Source organism: Schistocerca cancellata, chromosome 1, assembly GCF_023864275.1.
Source record: "Schistocerca cancellata isolate TAMUIC-IGC-003103 chromosome 1, iqSchCanc2.1, whole genome shotgun sequence".
NCBI classification, from domain to species: domain Eukaryota; kingdom Metazoa; phylum Arthropoda; class Insecta; order Orthoptera; family Acrididae; genus Schistocerca; species Schistocerca cancellata.
Genome location: NC_064626.1, coordinates 10,219,329 through 10,244,215, shown reverse-complemented (window position 1 = coordinate 10,244,215; position 24,887 = coordinate 10,219,329). Strand labels below are relative to the sequence as shown.

The following is a 24,887-nucleotide window of genomic DNA, read 5'->3' as shown; positions in this document are numbered from 1 at the left end:
CAGCATTTTATGTAACTGTTGTGTCAGTGTTAGACCCATCTACCAGCATGGAATATCATCAATGCACCGGAAATAGTATACTATTGCCTCTGCCACTTGTTGCTGAACTTTTTTATCCAATATTTCCAAAAAATTTTCACACAATACTGTAATAAACTTTCAGATACACTTAGGTCGCATTTTTTAAAAATATATGGTATATAACCATATATACATATATAAAGGGGAAAATTGTTGCATATAACACCAAAAGGGATTTAAAATATTTTGGAAGAAATCAGAATCTATATACACTCACGGACAGACCCTGATGAAATATTAAACGAACAAACAGACCTAAAACATAAAAATTCTCTACATAACTTTAGTGAAATCTTACAGCTCAATTCAAGTTGGTCGTATTAAATAAAAACACAGATATATACACACTACAAAAACAAGATCATAATCCCATGCCATAGATAATTACACATGAATAAACAAACTGTAACCATACAGCATCACTGGATTAGATCTCAATCGTAGGTGTCAAACCCACAACAGTATATACAAGTGATAACATCCTAGTTTACGTTTGAAAAAAACAGCAGTTAATAGAGATTAAGATAAACATTTAAATATTTGGCTGTAGTTCAAAACAACCTATGCAATAGTAAGATAATAAGACAGCAACATCGCGACAATGCAATATGAAAGTAAGTACTAGCACACAGTAAAACAAATTTGTTAATAGTTTTAATGTTACAACATTTAACAAAGGATATTTGGTTGCTGATAGACTGATAACAGCAATAATGCTGAAACAGGCCTATTGCTAATGTAGTTGCAATTAATAATTATAGCAGCATTCTAGTACAGTACCATCATTTATTTTAGTTACATGTAATAATAATAATAATAATAATAATAATAATATCTCGAATAAATGTTTCAACAGACTTAGGTTGCAATTTTTAGTGTATGGTATATAACTATCTATAATAATAATAATAATAATAATAATAATAATAATAAAGATTTTATTTTCTTCAGGCCATTACAACAATTGACAATGTCGAATGAAGATACAATTTATAATACAGTGTGATAAGGTATTGACCTACTGAAATATTTTAGCTTATATTACAATAAATGTACAGTGGATCATCTGTTGGATTACTACATTTTAGAGTTGAAGAATTCATTGATATCATAGAATGAGTTGGCAATAAACCACTCATGCAGTCTTTCTTTGAATGTATGTTCAGGAAGATCCAGTATAGCATGTGGCAGCTTACTGAATAGTTTGTGCCCTGTGACTTCATAGCTATTTATTGATTTTGATAATCTGTGGTAAGGCGTGTATATGTGTTTGATGCTTCTTGTGCTGTAACAATGTACATTTTCTCTACGTTCCACATCTTTTAGGTTCTTCTTCGTAAAGATTAAGACATTGTACATATAGAGCTTTATTACTGTCATATTTTTTTTGTTTAGTAAATAAGGGTTTGCAGTGAGCCTTATGTGAAGAATTTGTAATTGTCCTAATGGCTTTCTTCTGCAATAATAGGATGTCATGTATATGACTACAGTTACCCCACAAGATAATGCCATAGAATATTATACTTTGGAAAAATGCAAAATAAAATGATCTGATGTATGTTTCAGGTACACAATTTCTGAGTAGTCTTAATAAATAAATTACTCTAGATAGCTTACTACTAATATAGTTTACATGTTGGCCCCAGGATAACTTTTTGTCTAAATAAACTCCCAGGAATTTACCAGAACTATGGTCATCAGATAGTGGCTTGTCTCTTAGAGTGAAGATTATCTGCTGATTTTTATTTTTATTTAGCAGGAAACCATTTGCTCTGAACCAATATGCTGTGTGAGTGAGTGTATTTTCAGCACAGGTTTTAAGATCATTATGATTGTTACTGCTATGAAGAAAACTCGTATCATCTGCATACAATACAGTGGTGGATCCAATAAACGAGGGGGGGGTCATTGATCATTATCAGAAACAGGAAGGGGCCCAGTATATACTAAATAAAGGGGAAAAATTGATAACAAGAATCTCAAAAACTTCTTAAATGATTTACTTCAAATTCTTATTCTAATAAATGTTCGGTTGGACATGGAATATTTTTTCAAACAATAATGTACAGGTTTACAGTTAAACTTAAACCTGCTTATGAGGAAGAAAATGCTGTGCTGTGAAAATGTGTAGTTTCACTTCCTTTCTCAGAGTCACTTTTAACAGAAAACGGAAAAGCTGTATGTATAGAATACTAAGACTACGGAATATGAATCACCCGAAACTCTGTGATCCTACCCGTTTGCAGATTAAAACTATGTGAAATATTGTCACTGGAGCTACTGTCACCACAGATCCAGCCGCTGGGGAGCTGTCTCTCTCATACCACATATACCAATGATCCCAGCAAATCATTTTAAGTGACTTCAGGTGAAGGTTTTGCTATCAACAACAGTAGGCTCAAGACCAATGAAACAGGGGAAGAGGAGATGGACAGCGTATGGAGAGGACATGGACATAGGGGGAAGGAGGATGTAGACAGAGAGGGGGTGGAGAAGGACACAGAGAGAGATATGGGGAGGAGGTAACAGATAATTCCCATACATATTTAGCAATTGTGAAACACTGCTGGGTTCATTAGTAATATACAAAAGGAAAGCATTGTTACCAAAAATCTCGAAAAATTCTTGACAGATTCACTTCAAATTTTTACAAAGTAACATAACAAATGTGTGTGTGTGTGTGTGAGTGTGTGTGTGTGTGTGATGATGATGATGATGTTTGGTTTGTGGGGCGCTCAACTGCGTGGTTATCAGCGCCCGTACAATTTCCCAACCTTTGCTCAGTCCAATTTCGCCACTTTCCTGGATGATGATGAAATGATGAGGACAACACAAACACCCAGTCATCTCGAGGCAGGTGAAAATCCCTGACCCCGCCGGGAATCGAACCCGGGACCCCGTGCTCGGGAAGCGAGAACGCTACCGCGAGACCACGAGCGGCGGACTGTGTGTGTGTGTGTGTGTGTGTGTGTGTGTGTGTATGTGCGTGTGTGTGTGTGTGTGTGTGTGTGTGTGTGTGTTGTTGTTGTGGTCTTCAGTCCCGAGACTGGTATGATGTAGCTCTCCATGCTACTCTATCCTGTGCAAGCTTCTTCATCTCCCAGTACCTACTGCAACCTACATCCTTCTGAATCTGCTTACTATATTCATCTCTTGGTCTCCCCCTACGATTTTTACCCTCCACGCTGCCCTCCAATACTAAATTGGTGATCCCTTGATGCCTCAGAACATGTCCTACCAACCGATCCCTTCTTCTGGTCAAGTTGTGCCACAAACTTCTCTTTTCCCCAATCCTATTCAATACTTCCTCATTAGTTATGTGATCTACCCATCTAATCTTCAGCATTCTTCTGTAGCACCACATTTCGAAAGCTTCTATTCTCTTCTTGTCCAAACTATTTACCGTCCATGTTTCACTTCCATACATGGCTACACTCCATACAAATACTTTCAGAAATGACTTCCTGACACTTAAATCTATACTCGATGTTAACAAATTTCTCTTCTTCAGAAACGCTTTCCTTGCCATTGCCAGTCTACATTTTATATCCTCTCTACTTCGACCATCATCAGTTCTTTCGCTCCCCAAATAGCAAAACTCCTTTACTACTTTAAGTATCTCATTTCCTAATCTAATTCCCTCAGCATCACCCGTCTTAATTCAACTACATTCCATTACCCTCGTTTTGCTTTTGTTGATGTTCATCTTATATCCTCCTTTCAAGACACTGTCCATTCCATTCAACTGCTCTTCCAAGTCCTTTGCTGTCTCTGATAGAATTACAATGTCATCGGCGAACCTCAAAGTTTTTATTTCTTCTCCATGGATTTTATTACCTACACCGAATTTTTCTTTTGTTTCCTTTACTGCTTGCTCAATATACAGATTGAATAACATCGGGGAGAGGCTACAACCCTGTCTTACTCCCTTCCCAACCACTGCTTCCCTTTCATGTCCCTCGACTCTTATAACTGCCATCTGGTTTCTGTACAAATTGTAAATAGCCTTTCGCTCCCTGTATTTTACCCCTGCCACCTTTAGAATTTGAAAGAGAGTATTCCAGTCAACATTGTCAAAAGCTTTCTCTAAGTCTACAAATGCTAGAAATGTAGGTTTGCCTTTCCTTAATCTTTCTTCTAAGATAAGTCGTAAGGTCAGTATTGCCTCACGTGTTCCAGTATTTCTACGGAATCCAAACTGATCTTCCCCGAGGTCGGCTTCTACTAGTTTTTCCATTCGTCTGTAAAGAATTCGTGTCAGTATTTTGCAGCTGTGGCTTATTAAACTGATAGTTCGGTAATTTTCACATCTGTCAACACCTGCTTTCTTTGGGATTGGAAATATTATATTCTTCTTGAAGTCTGAGGGTATTTCGCCTGTTTCATACATCTTGCTCACCAGATGGTAGAGCTTTGTCAGGACTGGCTCTCCCAAGGCCGTCAGTAGTTCCAATGGAATGTTGTCTACTCCGGGGGCCTTGTTTCGGCTCAGGTCTTTCAGTGCTCTGTCAAACTCTTCATGCAGTATCGTATCTCCCATTTCATCTTCATCTACATCCTCTTCCATTTCCATAATATTGTCCTCAGGTACATTGCCCTTGTATAGACCCTCTATATACTCCTTCCACCTTTCTGCTTTCCCTTCTTTGCTTAGAACTGGGTTTCCATCTGAGCTCTTGATGTTCATACAAGTGGTTCTCTTATCTCCAAAGGTCTCTTTAATTTTCCTGTAGGCAGTATCTATCTTACCCCTAGTGAGATAAGCCTCTACATCCTTACATTTGTCCTCTAGCCATCCCTGCTTAGCCATTTTGCACTTCCTGTCGATCTCATTTTTGAGACGTTTGTATTCCTTTTTGTCTGCTTCATTTACTGCATTTTTATATTTTCTCCTTTCCTCAATTAAATTCAATATTTCTTCTGTTAACCAAGTATTTCTACTAGCCCTCGTCTTTTTACCTACTTGATCCTCTGCTGCCTTCACTACTTCATCCCTCAAAGCTACCCATTCTTCTTCTATTGTACTTTTTTCCCCCACTGCTGTCAATTGTTCCCTTATGCTCTCCCTGAAACTCTGTACAACCTCTGGTTTAGTCAGTTTATCCAGGTCCCATCTCCTTAAATTCCCACCTTTTTGCAGATTGTTCAATTTTAATTGGCAGTTCATAACCAATAGATTGTGGTCAAAGTCCACATCTGCCCCTGGAAATGTCTTACAATTTAAATCTGGTTCCTAAATCTCTGTCTTACGATTAAATAATCTATCTGATACCTTTTAGTATCTCCAGGGTTCTTCCATGTATACAACCTTCTTTCATGATTCTTAAACCAAGTGTTAGCTATGATTAAGTTGTGCTCTGCGCAAAATTCTACCAGGCGGCTTCCTCTTTCATTTCTTAGCCCCAATCCATATTCACCTACTACGTTTCCTTCTCTCCCTTTTCCTACACTCGAATTCCAGTCACCCATGACTATTAAATTTTCATCTCCCTTCACTATCTGAATAATTTCTTTTATTTCATCATACATTTCTTCAATTTCTTCGTCATTTGCAGAGCTAGTTGGCATATAAACTTGTACTACTGTAGTATGTGTGGGCTTCGTATCTATCTTGGTCACAATAATGCGTTCACTATGCTGTTTGTAGTAGCTTACCCGCATTCCTATTTTCTTATTCATTATTAAACCTACTCCTGCATTACCCCTATTTGACTTTGTGTTTATAACCCTGTAGTCACCTGACCAGAAGTCTTGTTCCTCCTGCCACCGAACTTCACTAATTCCCACTATATCTAACTTTGACCTATCCATTTCCCTTTTTAAATTTTCTAACCTACCTGCCCGATTAAGGGATCTGACATTCCACGCTCCGATCCGTAGAACGCCAGTTTTCTTTCTCCTGATAACGACATCCTCTTGAGTAGTCCCCGCCCGGAGATCCGAATAGGGGACTATTTTACCTCCGGAATATTTTACCCAAGAGGATGCCATCATCATTTAATCATACAGTAAAGCTGCATGCCCTCGGGAAAAATTACTGTTGTAGTTTCCCCTTGCTTTCAGCCGTTCGCAGTACCAGCACAGCAAGGCCGTTTTGGTTATTGTTACAAGGCCAGATCAGTCAATCATCCAGACTGTTGCCCTTGCAACTACTGAAAAGGCTGCTGCCCCTCTTCAGGAACCACACGTTTGTCTGGCCTCTCAACAGATACCCCTCCGTTGTGGTTGTACCTACGGTATGGCTATCTGTATCGCTGAGGCACGCAAGCCTCCCCACCAACGGCAAGGTCCATGGTTCATGGGGGTGTGTGTGTGTGTGTAAAAAGAGGAAATGTTAGCAAAAATCTCGAAACATTACTGACCAATTTACTTGAAATTTTTACACATTACTTTAATAAAAATTTGGATGAACATAGGCTACATATTTTTAATAATTTTTAATATATGTAATACATAAATATTCCTATAAAACTTGTTAGTAAAGATCTATAAAAGTTCTTGATAGATTAATTCAAATTTTTCATGAGCACTCTTAAAAATGTTTGGACCAATTTAGGCTACATGTTTCTTAATATATATGTAATAAAAAGGGGAAGCACTGTTAGCAAATATCTCAAAAAGTTCTTGACCAATCGATTTCAAATTTTTACATATATAACATATAAATGAAAAATGCCATTAGCAAAAATATCAAAAAAGTTCTTGACTGACTTATTTCAAATTTTTCCATGGAACTGTAATAGCCATCTGGATAGACACTAGCTCGGCTAAGTGGAAACGATATTAGCACAAAATCTGAAAAGTGCTTGACGAATTTACTTCGAATTTTTACACGACGCTCTAACAAATATTCATTCTGATAAGGCCATATATTTGTATAAACAACAATTTGCAGGTTTTCTGCTAAAGCGAACTGAAAGAAAGAGAATGCTGTGCTGTGAAAATTTCCTGTTTTATTAACATTTTCACTGTCAGTTTTAACTATGATAGTAAGGCAATTAAACCATTAGACATAAGATTTCCCTTAAATTTAATGTTAAATAAAAATTGTATCCAAAATAATGTGTAGTTTTGTTTACTTCCTTGCGCTTTGGTTTAAACAGAAGACAGGAAAGTAGTTTCTACAACTTACTGGCTTATGACTAAAATGCTACCACAGAATTTGGTCATTTGAAATGTTGTAAGTGTAATAACTTCAAGTTGTACAAATATATTTCAAGGAAGACGCAATACATGAAAGTCACAGATCAAGTGAACAGAGTAAGACGTGTGTACACTTTAACAGTCACATCACAACTGAGTCCAAGTCCGGAGGCCACTGGCTGGCTGGCTGCTTAGGTGGCGCTGCTGCTGCACGGCTGGCAGACAGCGCTGCATGTAGAGGACGCGTGTAACTGTGCGGCGGCACTTTGAAAGATTGGCGAGTCACAACACTTTTCCCCCCTTTTAATTTTTTGCACAGGTCTTGATGGAAGTGGCCTGTAGATTGCTAATGTCCACAGGTGTTGTTTGACTGGCCGTAAAGTCTCGACGAGGCGGCTTCCCGTACGGACGGAAGTGTCGACGATGATAACGGGTCGAGATGACAGGAGACGTGGCGGTCGAATCTGCTAGGGCCCCGTGCACCAATCTGCCTGCTGCAGAAAGTCCGGTTGTTATAACAGGAGACACGGGCGACGTGTCCGCGTCCGTAGGAGAAGGAGGCGAGTAGAGTTGCTCCGACAGATGATGGTCATCTGGTTCCTGCACGGGCACGTCTCCTGGTAGCGTCAGTTCTTGAGCTGCCACCGATATGATGGTGAGAGGATTGCATTACGAGTAGTGAGAGATAACAGTATCCCGAGCATCAGGTAGAGCTGAAGGTGGTGTAGCGGCATCTGGAACAGGCGTTGCCGGCACACGAGGCCGAAGCTGATCCGAATGATGCACTGCAACACCCGTGTCCGTCTGGACTTCGTACAGGCATTGGCCACGGTGTCGTAAGATGCGGCCAGGACTCCATTTTGGCCGCCTGCCATATCCCCGTACCCATACGATGTCGTCGGCGGTGAACCGGCCGAGCGAAGGCACCCGCGGCCGTAAGGTGGGAGGCCGCAGAAGATGAAGTAGCGTGCGGGGCTGTTGGCCGTGTAAGAGCTCAGCCGGGCTGTGGTCGCCCGTGGGGGTGAAACGGTAGGAAGCCAGAAATTGGAGAAGTGCATCATCAGCAGCAGAAGAAGTCAGGAGTTTCCTCATCTGAGCCTTAAATGTGCGGACCAGTCGTTCAGCGTCACCCTTTGACTGTGGATGGAACGGAGGGGCCTTGACATGCATGACACTGTGACAGGCACAAAAATCCGCAAAATCAGAAGAGGCAAATTGCGAACCATTATCAGTAACAAGAGTAGAGGGAAGGCCTTCCAAAGAAAAATGCGAGCTACAGCATTGGTGGTTGCCGCGGTGGTAAGCGACGTGCAACGGACAATGAAAGGAAAGTTAGAGTAGGCGTCAGTAACGAGAAGCCAATAAGTACCTAAAAAAGGTCCCAAGAAGTCAGCACGAATACGCGACCAGGGCTTCTCAGGGGAAGGCCACGGTGACAAAGATGACTTCGGGGCGGCGGCCTGTGACACACGAGGGGCGCAGGCAGCGACCGTGAGTGCGATTTCAGAGTCGATGCCGGCCCAGTACACATGACGGCGCGCCAGAGATTTTGTGCGACAGACACCCCAGTGCCCCTGGTGAAGGAGGCGCAAGACTGAAGCACGCAAAGACACAGGTACCACAACACGCGGCGATGCACTGTAGGTAGGAAGGTGGATAACACCGTCCCTAGCCGTGAGGCGGTAACGCAAAGCGTAGTAGTTCCGCAACAGATCAGAAGCCTTAGCGGACGGACGATCTGGCCGACCCTTCTGAATACAGTGTAAAACCCGGGAGAGGGTAGGGTCAGAACCCCTAGCAGCCGCCAGCCGGTCCCCGGTGATGGGGAACCCGTCCACAACCCGCTGCTCGGCAACATCCAGGTGGAAACACAAAAGGTCATCCCTATCGAATGCCAGATCAGGACCCGTGGGAAGGCGAGACAGTGCATCAGCATTCGCATGTTGAGCCGTCGGCCGGAAATGAATCTCATAGTTGAAACGAGACAAGTAAAGAGCCCAACACTGGAGGCAGTGTTTGGCCTTATCGGGAAGTGACGTTGATGGATGAAACAAGGAAACAAGTGGTTTGTGATCCGTAACAAAATGAAATTTGGATCCATAGAGAAAAACACCAAACTTATGACGTGCGTAAATTATAGCCAAAGCTTCTTTTTCAATTTGAGAATACTTTTGTTGGGCATCCGTGAGCATTTTGGAAGTATATGTTCAGAACCGTCAGAAACACGGTGCGCAAGGACTGCACCAACCCCTTATTGAGAGGCGTCCATGGCAAGAACAAGATGTTGGCCAGGTTGATAAGCAGCCAGGCATGGGGCCTGTTTCAGCATAGTCTTCAATTTCTGGACGCCGCATCGCATGACGCGGACCAGAGAAAAGGCACATTTTTATGCAACAGGCGAAGCAACACCGAAGCAGCAGACGGTAAAAACTTGTGATAGTATGCTATTTTCCCCAAGAAGGCCTGCAGTTCCTTAACAGATGTAGGGCAAGGAAGGGCATCAATCGCAGCAACAGTTTGCTGAAGCAGACGAAAACCTTCCCGAGAGAGTTGAAACCCCAAGTACGTGATAGACGCCTGAAAAAATTTTGATTTCTGAAGATTACACTTAAGACCGGCAGTCTGTAAGACATGAAAAAGATTTTGAAGATGTTCGTCAGTGGTGGAGCCAGTGACAACAATGTCGTCCTGGTAATTTATACACCCAGGGACAGTGAGCAATAATTGTTCCAAGAATCGCTGAAAGAGAGCAGGGGCGCTGGCAACCCTGAATGGCAATTGTTGGTAATGATAGAGGCCAAAAGGCGTGTTAAGTACCAGAAACTGCTGGGAAGCAGCGTCGAGAGGAAGTTGATGATAAGCTTCTGGCAGGTCAAGTTTAGAAAAATAATGGCCTCCAGCAAGTTTAGTGAACAATTCTTCAGGTCAAGGTATAGGGTAAGTGTTGATAAGGCATTGAGCAATTACAGTGGCTTTAAAATCGCCACAGAGACGAATATCACCATTTGGTTTAACAACAACAACGACAGGAGAGGACCACTCACTGGAAGTGACAGGAAGCAAGACTCCGGAAGCAGTGAGACGATCCAGCTCCCGTTTGACCTGATCATGAAGGGCCACAGGAATGGGCTGAGCCCGAAAAAACTAAGGCCGAGCAGTGGGTTTGAGTGTGATATGAGCTTCAAAGTCGTTTGCACGGCCTAACGCAGGAGAAAAAAAAGGGACAAAAATTTCATCAACAAGGAATCCAATTGAGCATAAGGAATAGCATCAGAGAATAGCATCGGAGTCATCTATGGAGAACCCAAAAATGCGAAAGGCATCGAAACCAAAAAGATTGTCTGTGTTACTATGGTCGACCACAAATATGGGAACAGTGCAAATGACAGATTTGTAAGATACCTCAGCATCAAATTGTCCCAAGAGAGAAATCTTCTGTTTATTGTAAGTCTGTAATTGCCTAGTGACAGGTAACAGGACTGGAGAACCCAACTGAAGATACGTCTGAGAATTGATGATAGTGGCAGCAGAACCAGTATCCACCTGCATGCGAACATCTCAACCAAGTATTTGGACTGTGAGGAATAACTTCCCTGAAAGGGAAGAAGTACAACTGACAGACAACACAGAATCAGAATCAGCGTCATGTTCATGAACATCATGTATGCGGTCGGATTTGCAAAAGGGATGACACATGACCCTGTTTTTTGAATTTGTGACACACGGCCCAACGTTGAGGACAATCTTCTCGTGAATGTTTCGTAAAACACCACGGACATGAAGGAAGTTATTGTGGGTTTTGCTGCAGTTTCTTAGAGGTTTGTTTACGGTTAGTCTAAGGCTGTGCTTGGGAGCGTATGGCGGCCACGGCGGCCGGCGGGGACATGCCACACGCTTTGTCAACATCGCACAGAGGTCGTATTTCCCCGACGTTGCCCCATGCCTCTATTTGCATTCCAGTGGCGTGAGAAATCTCAAAAGACTGAGCGATGGATAGGACTTGATCTAGAGATGGATTTGCCAACTGAAGGGCACGTTGCCTAACTTCTTTGTCGGGCGCCGATCGGATAATAGCATCCCGTACCATCGAATCGGCGTAGGATTCTATGTGAACTTCAGTAACAAATTGACACTTTCTACTGAGGTCGTGAAGTTCAGCAGCCCAAGCGCGATAGGATTGATTCGGTTTGAAAGATCGGCGGGTCACAACAGTAAGGCTACCCATTTGCACATTAAAACTATGCAAAATACTGTCACCAAAGCCGCGGTCCTCGTGAACCGAGGACCTTACCATAGGTGCAATGTCTTGGATGCCCAAATGATACAAATAGTCATACATAGGTGCAACCACAATGGAGGCCAGATAAAAATGTAGTTTCTGATACAGTCGTACGATTTTTGGTTCATACTTCTGTGACGAATACATGTGACCGTATCGATTTCTGGCAGCAGCACGCCTTTACACAAAGAAAAATTGTTTTGTGGTCAGAGATGCCAGGCAGGGATAGCAGTCTTACGCGCATTTCGGGCGAGCCTACAGTGACTGGTGGACTGGACAACAGAGGGCAGAGTAAGTCGCGTAGTGAGAGCCAGGCGGTTGCCAGTTGCGGACCGCAGTGCAGGACGTGTCTGAGTGATGGGTCACCGGTCCTGAGGTGGCCGTTTGATCGGCAGATGGCAGGGAGTGTATTACTTCAGAATTAGAGCCTCGCACTCCTACCGTCGGCATCGGTTTGGAATTTGAACTGGGTTGTTCACCTCGACTGGAACAGCAATTCGTCTGTCTGTGCAGGTTCATTCTGAAAACTGAACTGTTTTTCGTTAGCAAGCCTTGGGAGCATTTTTCCCTATTTCATCTGGGACAAATCACATTGGATGTTGCGCCAAAGAGCAAGTTGTGATTATCACTGACTGTAGTGTCACGAAATTGTGCCCTGGCAGTCTTCTGCAAATTTCCACGTATGTGTGGCTAATTGGGTTTCCAGGGTGTGTAAATCGTGTTGAACTTTGTGCATGACGTCCTATACAAGCGATGTCAGATGCACAGAAACTTCGTGATTGTGGATACATGTTCTCCAGTTCCACCGGCCAAAAGCTCCATGTAAGGGAGTTAATTAATTTCTATGATTACAAAGCTGTCAGTCAATCCCATCAAGGTATAACTGTATTGTTTCAAATTGCCTCATGTTCAAGAGGCAGGGAGAACATAAAACTGGTTAAGACTGGTAGTGATAATTTGTCGTTTACACAGTTTGCCCTCAGCCTGGGACTGTAGTACAGTGAGCCACGTATTGATGTATCTGGTACGGAGGAAAGGTTAATTTGTGTGCAGCCTCATCAGCAGATGTCATCCTTCAGTGAATTGTAATTAAGTTTTGTTATTGATTCTTCTACAACTACTGTAACATTGGTTTCCTCACAACTGGATTGGTTGAACTGACATCAAATCACTAACAAGTCAGTATCCCTACAGCCAGTTACAATGCACTAACGTTTCTGAACCTAAGCTTATTTCGTTTAGAAACAATACCTTAGATTATTTCAGATTTTTAAGGTTAATGGTTTTAATGTTTAAAGAAAAAGGATACTTGGGTAACTTCGAATGTCAGTGATTATTCTAAAAACCTTTGATTATTGTGATTATTTTATAGGTTATTGGTTCCGATGTTGAATGGAAATGAAATTTTGGGTAATGTAGAATTTCAGTAACTTTCTTTAAATCTTTTGGAGGATTTTACATTCTAATAAATTTGCATGACATTAATGTTTTTAAGAATTATTGCTTTAATGTTTTAAGGGAAAAAGTATGAAGTTTCTCTACACCTGTGTATGCCTGTGTAAACTAAGTAAACCAATAAGTGTTGAGTTACTGTGCTCAGCCACTTACCACACCAGAAACTTTGTGTTCTCCCTTTACCAGCTCCAAAGGTTACCTCCTCTTTTGTATCCTTAAAGAAGGTATCAGTTCCTGAAGAGGAGCAGTAGCCTTTTCAGTAGTTGTAGGGGCTGGATGATTGTCTGATCTGTCCTTGGAACATCAACCAAAATGGCCTTCCTGTGCTGGAACTGCCAAGGGCTCAAAGCTAGAGGAAACTACAGCTGATGATGGTGTCCTCTTGGGTAAAATTTTCTGCAGGTAATATACCCCTCCCATTTGGATCTCTGGGTGGCGGCTACCCAGGAGGATGTCATCATCAGGAGAAACAAAACTGATGTTCTGTGGTATGCAGCATAGAGTATTAGATCACTTAACCATGCAAGTCAGTTAGAAAATTTAAAAAGACAAATGGATAGCCTGAAGTTAGATATAGTGGGAATTAGAGAAATTCGATGGCAGGAGAAACAGGACTTCTGGTCCAGAAAATATTGGGTTATCAATACAAAATCAAATAGGGGTAAGTATGAGTAGGTTTAATAATGAATAAGAAAATAGGAATGGGGGTAAGGTACTATGAACAGCATAGTCAACACATTATTCTAGCAAAGACTGTCACTAATCTCATGCCCATCACAGTAGAATATGTGTATATGCCAACCAGATATGCAGATGAGGAAGAGATTGAAGAAATGTATGATAAGATAAAAGAAATTATTCAGATGGTTAAGGGATTTGGAAATTTAATTGTGAAGGGGGAAAGGGGACTAGAATTTGGCAGTAGGAAAAAGAAAGAGAAGGAAAAATAGTAGGTGAATATGGACTGGAGGAAAGGAATGAAAAAGGAAGTCGCCTGGTAAAATTTTGCATAGAGCATAATTTGGTTTAAGAAGAAAGAAGGCATGGAAGAGACCTGGAGAGATTGGAAGTTTTCAGATTAATTATACAATAGTTAGACAGAGATTTCGGAACCAGAGTTTAAATTGCAAGACATTTCAAGGGTCAGATGTGGATTCTGATCACAATTTATTGGCTACGAACTGTAGATTACAAATGATGAAATTGGAAAGACGTAGGAAATTAAGGACATGGAATCCGGATATGTTGAAAGAACCAGAGGTTGTTGAGAGTTTCAGAGGGAGCATTAGGCAACAACTGACTTGTACAGAGGAAAGGTATACCATAGAAAACCAATTAGTTACTTTAACAGTTGAAATGGTGAAGGCAGCAGAGGGTCAAATAGGTAAAAAGACAAGAAATAGTAGAAATACTTGGATGACAAAGGAGATACGGAATATCATTTATGAAAGGATAAAATGTAAAAATTCAGCAAATGACATAGACAAAAGTGAATACAAACATCTAAAAAATGAGACTGACGGGAAGTACAAAAGGATAAGCAGAAATGGCTAGAGAACAAATATAAGCATTTAGAAGCATATTTCACCAGGAGAAAGACTGATACTGCCTACAGGAAAGTTAAAGAGGCCTTTGAATAAAAGACAAGCGGGTGTATGAATATCAAGATGTTACATGCGAAACCAGTCCTAACCAACAAGAGGAAGCCGAAAGGCAGAAGGAGAATATAGAGATTCTATACAAAGGAGATGAGGTTGAAGGCAACATTAGGGGAATGGAAAAGGACGTAGATGAAGATGAGATGAGAGGTATGGTACTGCTAGAAGAATTTGACAGAGCACTGAAAGACCTAAGTCGAATCAAGGCCCCAGAAGTAGATGACATTCCATCAGAACTACTGATAGCCTTTGGAGGCCACCCATGACAACACCAAACTATCACTTTCAAAAGTCATGGTTGCAAAACAACAACACAAATTCTTTACAGAAGAATGAAAGGACTGGTAGAAGAAGGGAAGATTAGTTTCAATTTTGGAGAAATGTAGAAACACACAAAGCAATACTGACCCTAAGACTTATCTAAGAAGATAGGTTCAGAAGAGGCAAACATATATTTTAGCATCTGTGTACTTAGTGAAATATTTTGACAGTGTTGACTGGAATACTCTTTTTGACATTTTGAAGGTAGCAGGAGTAAAATGCAGGGAGCAACAGGTTACCTACGACTTGTACAAAACTCAGATATGACAGTCATAAGAGTAGAGGGGCACGAAAGGGAAACCAGGGTTGATAAAGGGGTGAGGCAAGGTTGTAGCCTATCCCTGACGTTATTCAATCTACACACTGAGCATGCAGTAAAGGAAACCAAAGAAAAATTTGGAGTACAAATTCATGTTCAGAGAGAAAAAATAAAAACTATGAGGTTGCCGATGACACTGTAATTCTGTCGGAGACAGCAAAGGACTTGAAAGAGCAGTTGAACAGAATGGACAGTGTCTTGCAAGAAGGGTGTAAGATGAATATCAACAGAAGCAAGACATTAGTAATGGAATGTAGTCGAATTAAATCAGGTGATGCTGAGGGAATTAGATTATAAAATGAGACATTTAAAGTAGTAGATGAGTTTTACTATATGGGTAAGTAGAGACAATGTAAAATGTAGACTAGCAATGGCAAGAAAAGTGTTTCTAAAGAGGAAGTCTCATCTGAACATATTAATCTGTACTGTAGCTGAGTATGGATGGGTAACATGGGCAATAAACAGTTTAGACAAGAAGAGAATAGAGGCTTTTGAAATGTCATGCTATAGAAGAATGCTGAAGGTTTGTTGGGTGGATCACATAACTAATGAGGACATGCTGAACAAAATTGGAGAGTAAAGAAATGTGTGGCATAACTTGACTAAAAGAAGCAATCAGTTGAAAGTACACATGCTGGGACGTCAAGGGATCACCAAACTGTGGAGGGAGACCAAGAGATGAATACAATAAGTAAGGGAGGGAGGGAGGGAGGGAGGGAGGGAGGGAGGGAGGGAGGGGAGGAGGAGATGGACATTTAGCAATAGTGAGGCAATTCCGGGTTCGTCAGCTACAACTAATATATTGTTAGTCTCTTCGATTTCAACACAAAACATTTTTTGACCAACTAATCACTGAAAATGAATTCCCTTATCATCATTCTGCCACAAAAATAAATTCTCAAGTGGAACTCAAGTCTTCATACTGGGGTAATATTCCACTACTTCCACAAGTTAACCATGGATCTTCAAAGCACTATTTTCCACCCACAATTCCAACTTTAGCGATTATGCACAATTGTACATGAAACACAATCATTTACCGTATAAAATAACAACTTAGTAGCACTACTTGCTTCTACAGCCAGAAGCTATCCGCAGCCGTATCTCAACTGTCAACTATATTCTTCGTCAGAATGTTGCGTGGAGGTACTCATATTTCCTGTGTAACAAAGACTTCATTTTTATTTTTTTCTCTTTTTGTTAATGAACTGTTTGGCCACAAATCTGACAGTCTTCTTGGCTCTTACAAGTCAGTGTGGTTTGTCCAAATCCAGGGCAACTGAAACACGTTAACGGTTTGGTGATTAATCTTGACAAAGGACTGTCCACGGAATGTGCTTGGTTTTCGGTATAGAGAAGATGCCGGCAACGTGTCTCCATGTCGAGTGGAAAGCAGCCAATGGTAGTGACACACCTGCGCCCAGTATGCTAAAATATTACTAACGATTCAGCTGAAATACAAATATATTTCTGCCACATTCAGCCATTTCTTTTATTAGTATAAACAGCTGTTCTGCGCTATCTGTTTTGCAACTGACAATTTCATCTCAAAGGCAGAAGCTAAGTTATGGTGACAGACTGATCCATAGCAAGCACCTGAGCTCTACTGTCCACAGCTGAGCAGAATCTATTCAGCAGGAATGTGGGTGTAGGTTGTGATCTAATCTAGAGCAGGTTAGTTCAAAAAATACTGTTAAGAATGAATTCTACCGGTAGAGCAATTTTTTCAGATGGCCAATACCACTGATAGTAGGCAGCTGCGGGGCAGAAGGGAGCGAGGGGAAGGACTGCGTCCCCACTGCCAGACTCCCCCTCACAGACATTCTTCTAAGCTGGGTACTGTAGATCATGTTGGGTGTGAGGTGACAAAGCCAAAGAATGTGGACAATAAATCAAGGTTGTTCTGCGAGACTGATCTATAATATGTCCTCAAGTCTATGTTAGATTGGAAGGAGACATTTGATTGTGAGACGGCGAAGTCAACGAATGTGAACGTGAAATCTTGGTTGTGATGACAGGCTGATTGGTAGCCTAGTTAGAGATCTATGTTAGCTTGGAAGCTGATAGTACCTTTTCGAATTACTTTCAGTTTACTTGTGTCCAAACCTGCAGTATTTATATTTGCTCATGCAAATGAATATTTTTCTCCAGAAATTCAGACTGATCACGCTTTAAGGTTGTCTTGACGTTAAATACTTAATATTTTTACCACGTTGATACCTCTTTGGTTATACAAGTCAGCTATTCTGCCATCATAACTTCTTGTGACTCTTCCTTCAATTATAAGCACATTTTGGATACTAATGTATGTTCTGTTAGCATATTCGTTAATGTTTGTTTATGACAAAATTCATGTCTCATTATTGGGTTCAGTATTAGTTCTACTCAAAGGCTAGAAAAGCCACCAGTAGCACTTATAGGTGAATTTTGTAGGTTCCACTGAAGTCCCATGAGAGGCTAGGAAAACAGAAGTTTACTCAGACAGTGAATTTCTTTACGTAGCTATCCTCCGCAGCAAGCACATAAATATTTGTTTAGAAAATAGAAACGTCTTCTGTCCTGCACTGTACTTTATTTTGCCAGACATGTTTTGCCATTATTAACTTTAAGGCATCATCAGTGGAATCGACAGTGATACAGTTATGATATACTTTTGTTTTGAAATGATACTTTCTTGCCAATGTGATAAGAATTCTGTCACTCCAGAAGCGGTTGAAAATGGCAAGGAGGTGGCACTAGTAATCCATTGACAGATGTTTACTCATTTGGTGATGGAAGGAGTCTGGATGCAGTGGTCAGGACAATCAGCAAGGGTGCAGAGAAATCCCCACTCACTGAATGGAGCATTAAACGGCTCAGGGTGGCGTGAAGCAAAAGATAAGTGTTGTTATTCCACTAGCTGTTGTAAGAGACGAAAGATGGGGCAGTAATTCTCAGATGCAGAGGTGCAAGCATAATGCTCAGCACAATGCTCTGTGATTATGTCTGAATCAGTATATACAGCTCCATTTGTGGAAATTAGAGGTATATGTGTGGGGGTCTGATATCCGTGAAGGTGTCTGAGCTCGGTCCGTACCTGGGAAGGAGGGGTTCGTGTTCCAACGATGCAGACATATCGTTCCCAACACTCCTACTTCTGTCGTTTCATAAGCTGACAGACCTGGCCAAGGAGCCATTTGAAGGCAATGAGACGAGTGACACAATGACACGGGAGGGGCCCACCTGCGGTCTCTAATAGCCACAGTGACTTCCAGTGACCAACAAGGCAATATCTTCCGCCACAGAGAACCTGAGGAACAGGATACTGCCTATTCAGCTGCGGCAGTAATGGTCTGAATCACCTCGTCGATGTTGCCGTGCAACGGAGATTCGACAGTTATAGTGGAGGTCAAAGAGTCTCAGTCAGCTTTGGTAAGAGCCCATCTGGGCAAGCGTCCAGATGAGTTATGCTGGGGGAGGGACAGGAAGAGCAGAAAGTGGTCACTACCACTCAAATTGTTGTGAGCTCTTCAGGGATAGATGGTATAAGGACAGGACTGCAAACCGAGAGATCAATGGCCAAGTATGTGCCACACTGAAATGAGTGCAGCACCTTTATTTAGGAGGCAGAGGTCGAGCTGAGTCAGTACATTTTTGGCGCCTTTACCATGGCCAGTGATCTCGGTTCCACCCCAAAAAGGGTTATGAGCGCTAAAATCACACAGAAGTAGAAAAGGTGGGGAGAATTGGGAAAAAAGTGCAGCCAATACATGGTGTGGCACTTCCACCATCTGGAGGAAGGTAGATGTTGCAGGTGGTAATGTCTTGTGTTGTCCTCACCCTGACAGCCACAACTTTTAAAGATGTTTGAAAGGGCACAGGTTGGCTACATACACAGGTAAGGACATAAAAACAGACTCCACCTGATATTCTGTTCCAGGTTTCCTGAAGGGCAACACAAAAAGCAGGTATAATGCTTAACAGTTGCCGTAACTTAGCCAGGTGGACACTCTACACCATCTGGGAAGGCACGAAGAGACCAAGGAAGGGAGTCACCTGCTGCCATCGCTTGAGTGCTGGTGTCCAGTACCATTGAATGTGATGTGTCAGCAAGATCTAGGTCCTTGGGAGATGCTAGAATCTACACCTTGTCCTCAGATGTGGAACTGTTATGGAGTGGTGGTGTGGGGGCCAGCAGAGTCTCCCATTCCTTACCATTCCTTAACAGACTTCTTCGTCTGTTTGCACTCTCGTCGCTCTTTAAGGACTTGCTGGGAGGGCTTCTCTGAAATAGCTTCAGGGAGAGAGGAGGACCGTGAAGCCCTTCGACCAGCAGCTAGCGGCTCCTGCGACCGATGGCCGGTGTCTACTTGACCGCAGGGAGAGACCGTGGAAGGTAGAGTCCCGAGGGACCACCTTCCTTTTGAGAGGAACCGGAGGAGGCTGTTGCTTCTCTGGCTGGGAGAGGGGGGAGGGGAGGGGGGAGGGCAGGGGGGCGGATTGACATCCCCACTGGGGCAGGCTCGGATGAGGAGCATACCGTCGCCAATGGAGGTGATGTCATTATAGTGGCAGCGTAAAATGATAGCAGTCGAACGTGGTTCAACCTTTCGTATTTCAATTTAACCTCTCGGTAGGTCAGCTGTCCGGGGTCTTGTAAGAGAGTAAGTCGATTATTATCTGAAAAGTAGTTACAAAATTTTATTGTAATCACACGAAACTTACAAGAACATCATTTTTCAACATAGTCTCCTTGCGTTTCAACACACTTGGTCCATCGTTGTATGAGCTTCCTCATGCCCTCCTAAAAGAAGGTTCTCGGTTGAGGTGTGAGCCAGGAATGCACCGCGTCTTTCAGTGCTTCATCCGAGGCAAATCGACAGCCCCTTAATGTCTGTCTGAGTGGACCAAACAAGTGATGGTAAGAAGGGGCAAGATCGGGACTATATGGAGGATGATCCAATGCTTCAAATTTGAGTTTCTGGAGCGTTTCACCAGTGTGGGCAGCAGTATGCGGACGGGCATTGTCCTGCAACAACACACCTTCTGACAGCAATTCTCGGCATTTGTTTCGAATTGCAGGCTCTAGCCTGGTATTAAGCAACTGTAATGTACACTGTTTATTGTGGTGTCCCTTTCCCCATAATGTTGCAGTACTGGACCTTGTGTGTCCCAAAAAACAGTAGGCATCAGCTTTCGTGTGGACGGCTGGGTCTTGAACATTTTCTTGCATGGCGAATTTGGACGTTTCCATTCCATACTCTGCCGTTTACTCTCTGGCTCGTAATGATGGATCCATGTTTGTCACCAGTAATGACCTTGTCTAAGAAGTTGTTCCCTTTGGTACCATAGTGATCCAAATGTTGTTTGCAGGTGTCCAAGCGTGTTTGTTTATGCAACTGTGTGAGTTGTTTTGGGACCCATCTTGCACAAACTTTATGAAATCCAAGTCTGTTGCGGATGACTTTGTAGGCAGAACAATGACTAATTTGGAGACGATATGCCACTTCGTCAATAGTTAATCGCCTGTCTAAGAGATTCATTTCACGTGAACGCTCAATGGTTTCTTCATTTGTGGTGCTAAACAGTCATCTGGCTCCTTCATCGTGCGCAGTACTTGTGCGACCATTTCGGAATTTTTCAATCCGTTCATAGACACTCCGTTGTGGCAAAACACTGTTCTTGTACTGCACCGGAAGTCTTCAACGATATGCCTTCTGACGTTGCTCTTCTTTGGTGCAAATAGACAGCAGAGCAGCCATGATTAACAGCACAGCAGTGATTATGAAACTAACCTAGCATTTTGAAAATTGCAAAGATATAAGCATGCATCATCAATGTAAACCGACAGTAGTAACAAAATAAACAAAAATATAACTAAATTGCAGATAATAATTGACTTAGCCTTGTAATCCATAATTTTCCTCTCCTTTTGGTGTGTCACGCAGCCTGCCAAGCAGCAGAAGTGGCGCTGTCTACGGTTGACACAGATGTGAGGAGGGGCACATGGAGCATTCGGATGCAGTAGACAACTTCAATCTCAACATGTAGTGTTGGAATTGCACCAGGAGAATATGTGCCTGAATTTACACAACTTAAAGCACCACACAGGGGGAAAGGACATATGGTTTTCAATCATACCGGTGTACCATCACCCTCAAACGCCACGATGAATGTGCCTCGCAGTGGTTGCCGGAACATGCCCACATCTGACAGTCCGGCGCACGGCAGCACAGACTGGCATTGAGTTTGAGAGTCCCCGATCTGTACACCTGACTCCAGCAACCACTGATGGTTCTACTTCTCTATTCCTAACATTACCACCACCAGTCAGAGAGTCTGTCAGCTTAAAGGACATTACGAATGCAGGGAGTGTTACCTACTGCTGACATGACAGAAGAGAAATATGAACTGATAAGTGATGATACAGGTTTCATAATTGGAAGCTGAAAATATGACATGAAAAAGTTATAACATCCTTCAGAGAAGAATAATCCAAACTCACCCATGCCCCAGTCAATGCCTTCTTCTTCCTCATGTTCCTTGCGTTTTTTCTCCTCCATTTCACGCATATATTCCTCTTTGTCTCGTTCCTCCTGTTCCATTCTCCGCTTTTCTCGCAGTTCCGTCACAGTTAACTCTGATTCTTGCTCTTGGTCTGTATCTGGTCCCTGAAGAATAAACATCCTAGTACTGTTGCCAAATTTCAGCAGATGACCAACCTGCGAAAAATAATAATTTTTCCTTCTACTCTTGTGTATTACAAACAAGAGCCATAACACAAAATGAGCTTGGCAGTAATTTCAGTTCTCCAGTACATGTGATCACAATACACAGATGTGAAGAAATTCAGAATGGTCAACTTGTACACATCACATTGACCTCATAACTTATAGCCAAACTAAAGGCTGATCTAGTATTTTTTTTTTTTAAGGTAAGTACAAGTTTAAAATAAAAATAAAGCAAGCAGACTTTTCCTAGCAACTTTTTTTACATGAAAACCTGTATTTTAATCTACTTTTCCACATAATTCCCACCAATATTAAGGCATTTTCGTATTATACAACCAACTTTGAATACAATAGTTTAAACATTTTGTAACAATTGCATAAACCACAATTCTTGACACTTATGAGTGATGAGGTGGTATGGCAATGAGTGAGAGCTTTCAAAGATGGTCGTATGAATGTGCATGATGAGGAATAAAGTAGGTGACAATCATTACTGACCACTTGGTGCAGAAATCTGATGAAGAAAGGAGACAGAACAGATGCTTTATAATTTTGACATCATGTGATGAGTTTCCTAAATGGCATAAAGTGTGTGTTATGTAACTGTTGCAGAACATGCAAATTACTGAAAGTTATGCTCAGGTAGCATATTTCTATAAAGATGGTGCTTGAAGTTTGTGCCTAGTGGGTATTATGTAGAAAAGTATATTAAAGTTATGGGCTTTCATGCAAAAATGAAATTGCTAAAAAAAGTCTACTTGTTTTACTTTTAATTCAACACGGTATTTACTTCAAAAAAATAAAAACTATGCCTCATATGCAGTATCCCTTACACATAAGTGAAAAGGGAAACCTACTACAAAAATATCAAGAAGATTATGACACACGTTATGCAAAAACAAAACTCTTATGACACACATTTCTTGGTCACACACACCTAGACATTTTTGTCACACAGCTCCTTAACATGTACAACTGAATAACTGCTGAGCAGCAAAGCAACTTTTCTGTGAGTATTTACAAGGAGCATGCTACAGACAGTGATTCTAATATTAAAACAAGAGCATGGAAGTTCCACACTCACCAACCAGAATCAAAGAGATTTTCAAATGTTATTACCAGCATAAAGATTTTTCCTTAGGTACAACTTGGAAACCCACACTATAGTAATCATACGTAAGGGTCATTATGCTGTATTCCGCAAGTAAGTGCTGTCCGAGTGGGGGGCAAGATATCATGAGAGTAATCTGAAGCAGCTGTTACAGGATTTAAATGTCCCCAACACCACGTGAACTGTCACAATGGCACTTCACTAGGACACCCTGTGGGCTGATAGGGTCAATATCCTCAAAAGAAGTTATTGCAGTGACCTGCAGGAAGAAATCACACCTGCACACTGTTCAAATGTTTTATGCATACATTACGGAGATTTATGCTCACCGTGACTATGAACGTACTGCTGGGGTGTTTCACTAAAGACGAGACCACCACATTTAGAGCACAAGCATATATTCTATCAAAATACTGTGTCATTATAAATGTGTTTCATTTGTGATACGACTTGAATGTCCAGCTATTTCTTGTGCACCAAGCAGCACAAAAATAATAGCTGACAATGACTGTGAGAAGAAGGAAGATGAAGGTACACACAGACTGTTGACACAGTATCACAGTATCCTTTAATTCCTAAAGTTTTATTTTGTACACTGCATCGCCACTTGCATAAGTATTAGTGTTCGTAATTTATCCGTCCGAGAAATAAGCGGAAGACAGGTGGGTTGGCTATGGCCTTGACAAAGGAATGATTTTGGCATTTTCCCTAAGAGAGTCAGGAATATCATGGAAAAACCACAGTGCATTAAGTTCCAGCCTTCCAAATCTAAGACCAGTGTCTTAATAAATGCACCATCTCCTTCAGTTATATTTGGTGTACAATGCTGTTATGATTGTACACACTGAGAACAAGACAGCTTGACAATTAAATAATTGTACAGTACTTATTTAGTCTTTCAATAGCTATCATGCACACTTGCAAATGACTTAGGCTCATGGCCATGCTACCACACCTCTATTACATCTCAAAGTCTTTTCCTTGTGTCTGTCAACATGCTCTCATAATGAATGAGATGTTTAGCTCAGAAAATTGTGAGACATTCACATTATGCACTACCAATCTTTGTCATATTGTGAATGTATATTGTAATGTGGAAGAGATGTCTTATAGGACAACAATGAAGGAAATCTGCTACCATCCACAACTGGAGGTTGTTTATTTAAAATGTGACTTGTTTTGGACTTATGCCCATCTGCATGTGATTACAGTTAGAATTGTCTTTACACATTTCAGTATCAGAGTTCAATACAGAATGTTTCAGCCACCGATTATTGCATTTTAAGTGGTATTAGCTTCAAATAAATATTCTGGTGTTAAATTTTTAATTACCATTTGGATACTTGATCTATACTGAACTCCAACACAGAATACCACGGACCTTGCCATCGGTGGGGTGGCTTACGTGCCTCAGTGATACAGGCAGAAGTACCATAGGTACATCCACAACAGAGGGGTATCTGTCGAGAGGCCACGCAGGCCAGCAGCTGAAGGGGCAACAGTCTGGATCATTGACTGCTCTGCACTTGTAACATCAAATCATAATGTCCTCGCCGTGGTGATACTGCGAACGGATGAAAGCGAGGGGAAACCTACAGTCATAATTTTTCACGAGGGCATGCTGTTCTACTGTACGGTTAAATGACGATTGCATTGTCTTGCGTAAAATATTCCTGAGGTAAAACAGTTCCCCATTCGGATCTCCGGCAGGGACAACTCGAGAGGAGATTGTCACCAGGAGAAACAAAAATGGTGATCTACGAATTAGATCGTGGAATGTTAGATCCCTTAATCGGGCAAGTTAGAAAAT

General features: G+C 41.7%; 1 protein-coding gene across 2 annotated transcripts in view; it reads right to left on the bottom strand.

Moving 5' to 3' along the window:
- LOC126164011 (kanadaptin) overlaps positions 1-24,887 on the bottom strand; it is a 318,048-nt gene that overhangs the window by 253,255 nt on the left and 39,906 nt on the right. For both annotated transcript variants that reach the window (XM_049920204.1, XM_049920205.1), the window contains exon 2: positions 21,741-21,957. In XM_049920204.1, coding sequence (XP_049776161.1) covers positions 21,741-21,957 — 217 coding nt within the window. The remainder of the gene's footprint in view (positions 1-21,740; positions 21,958-24,887) is intronic.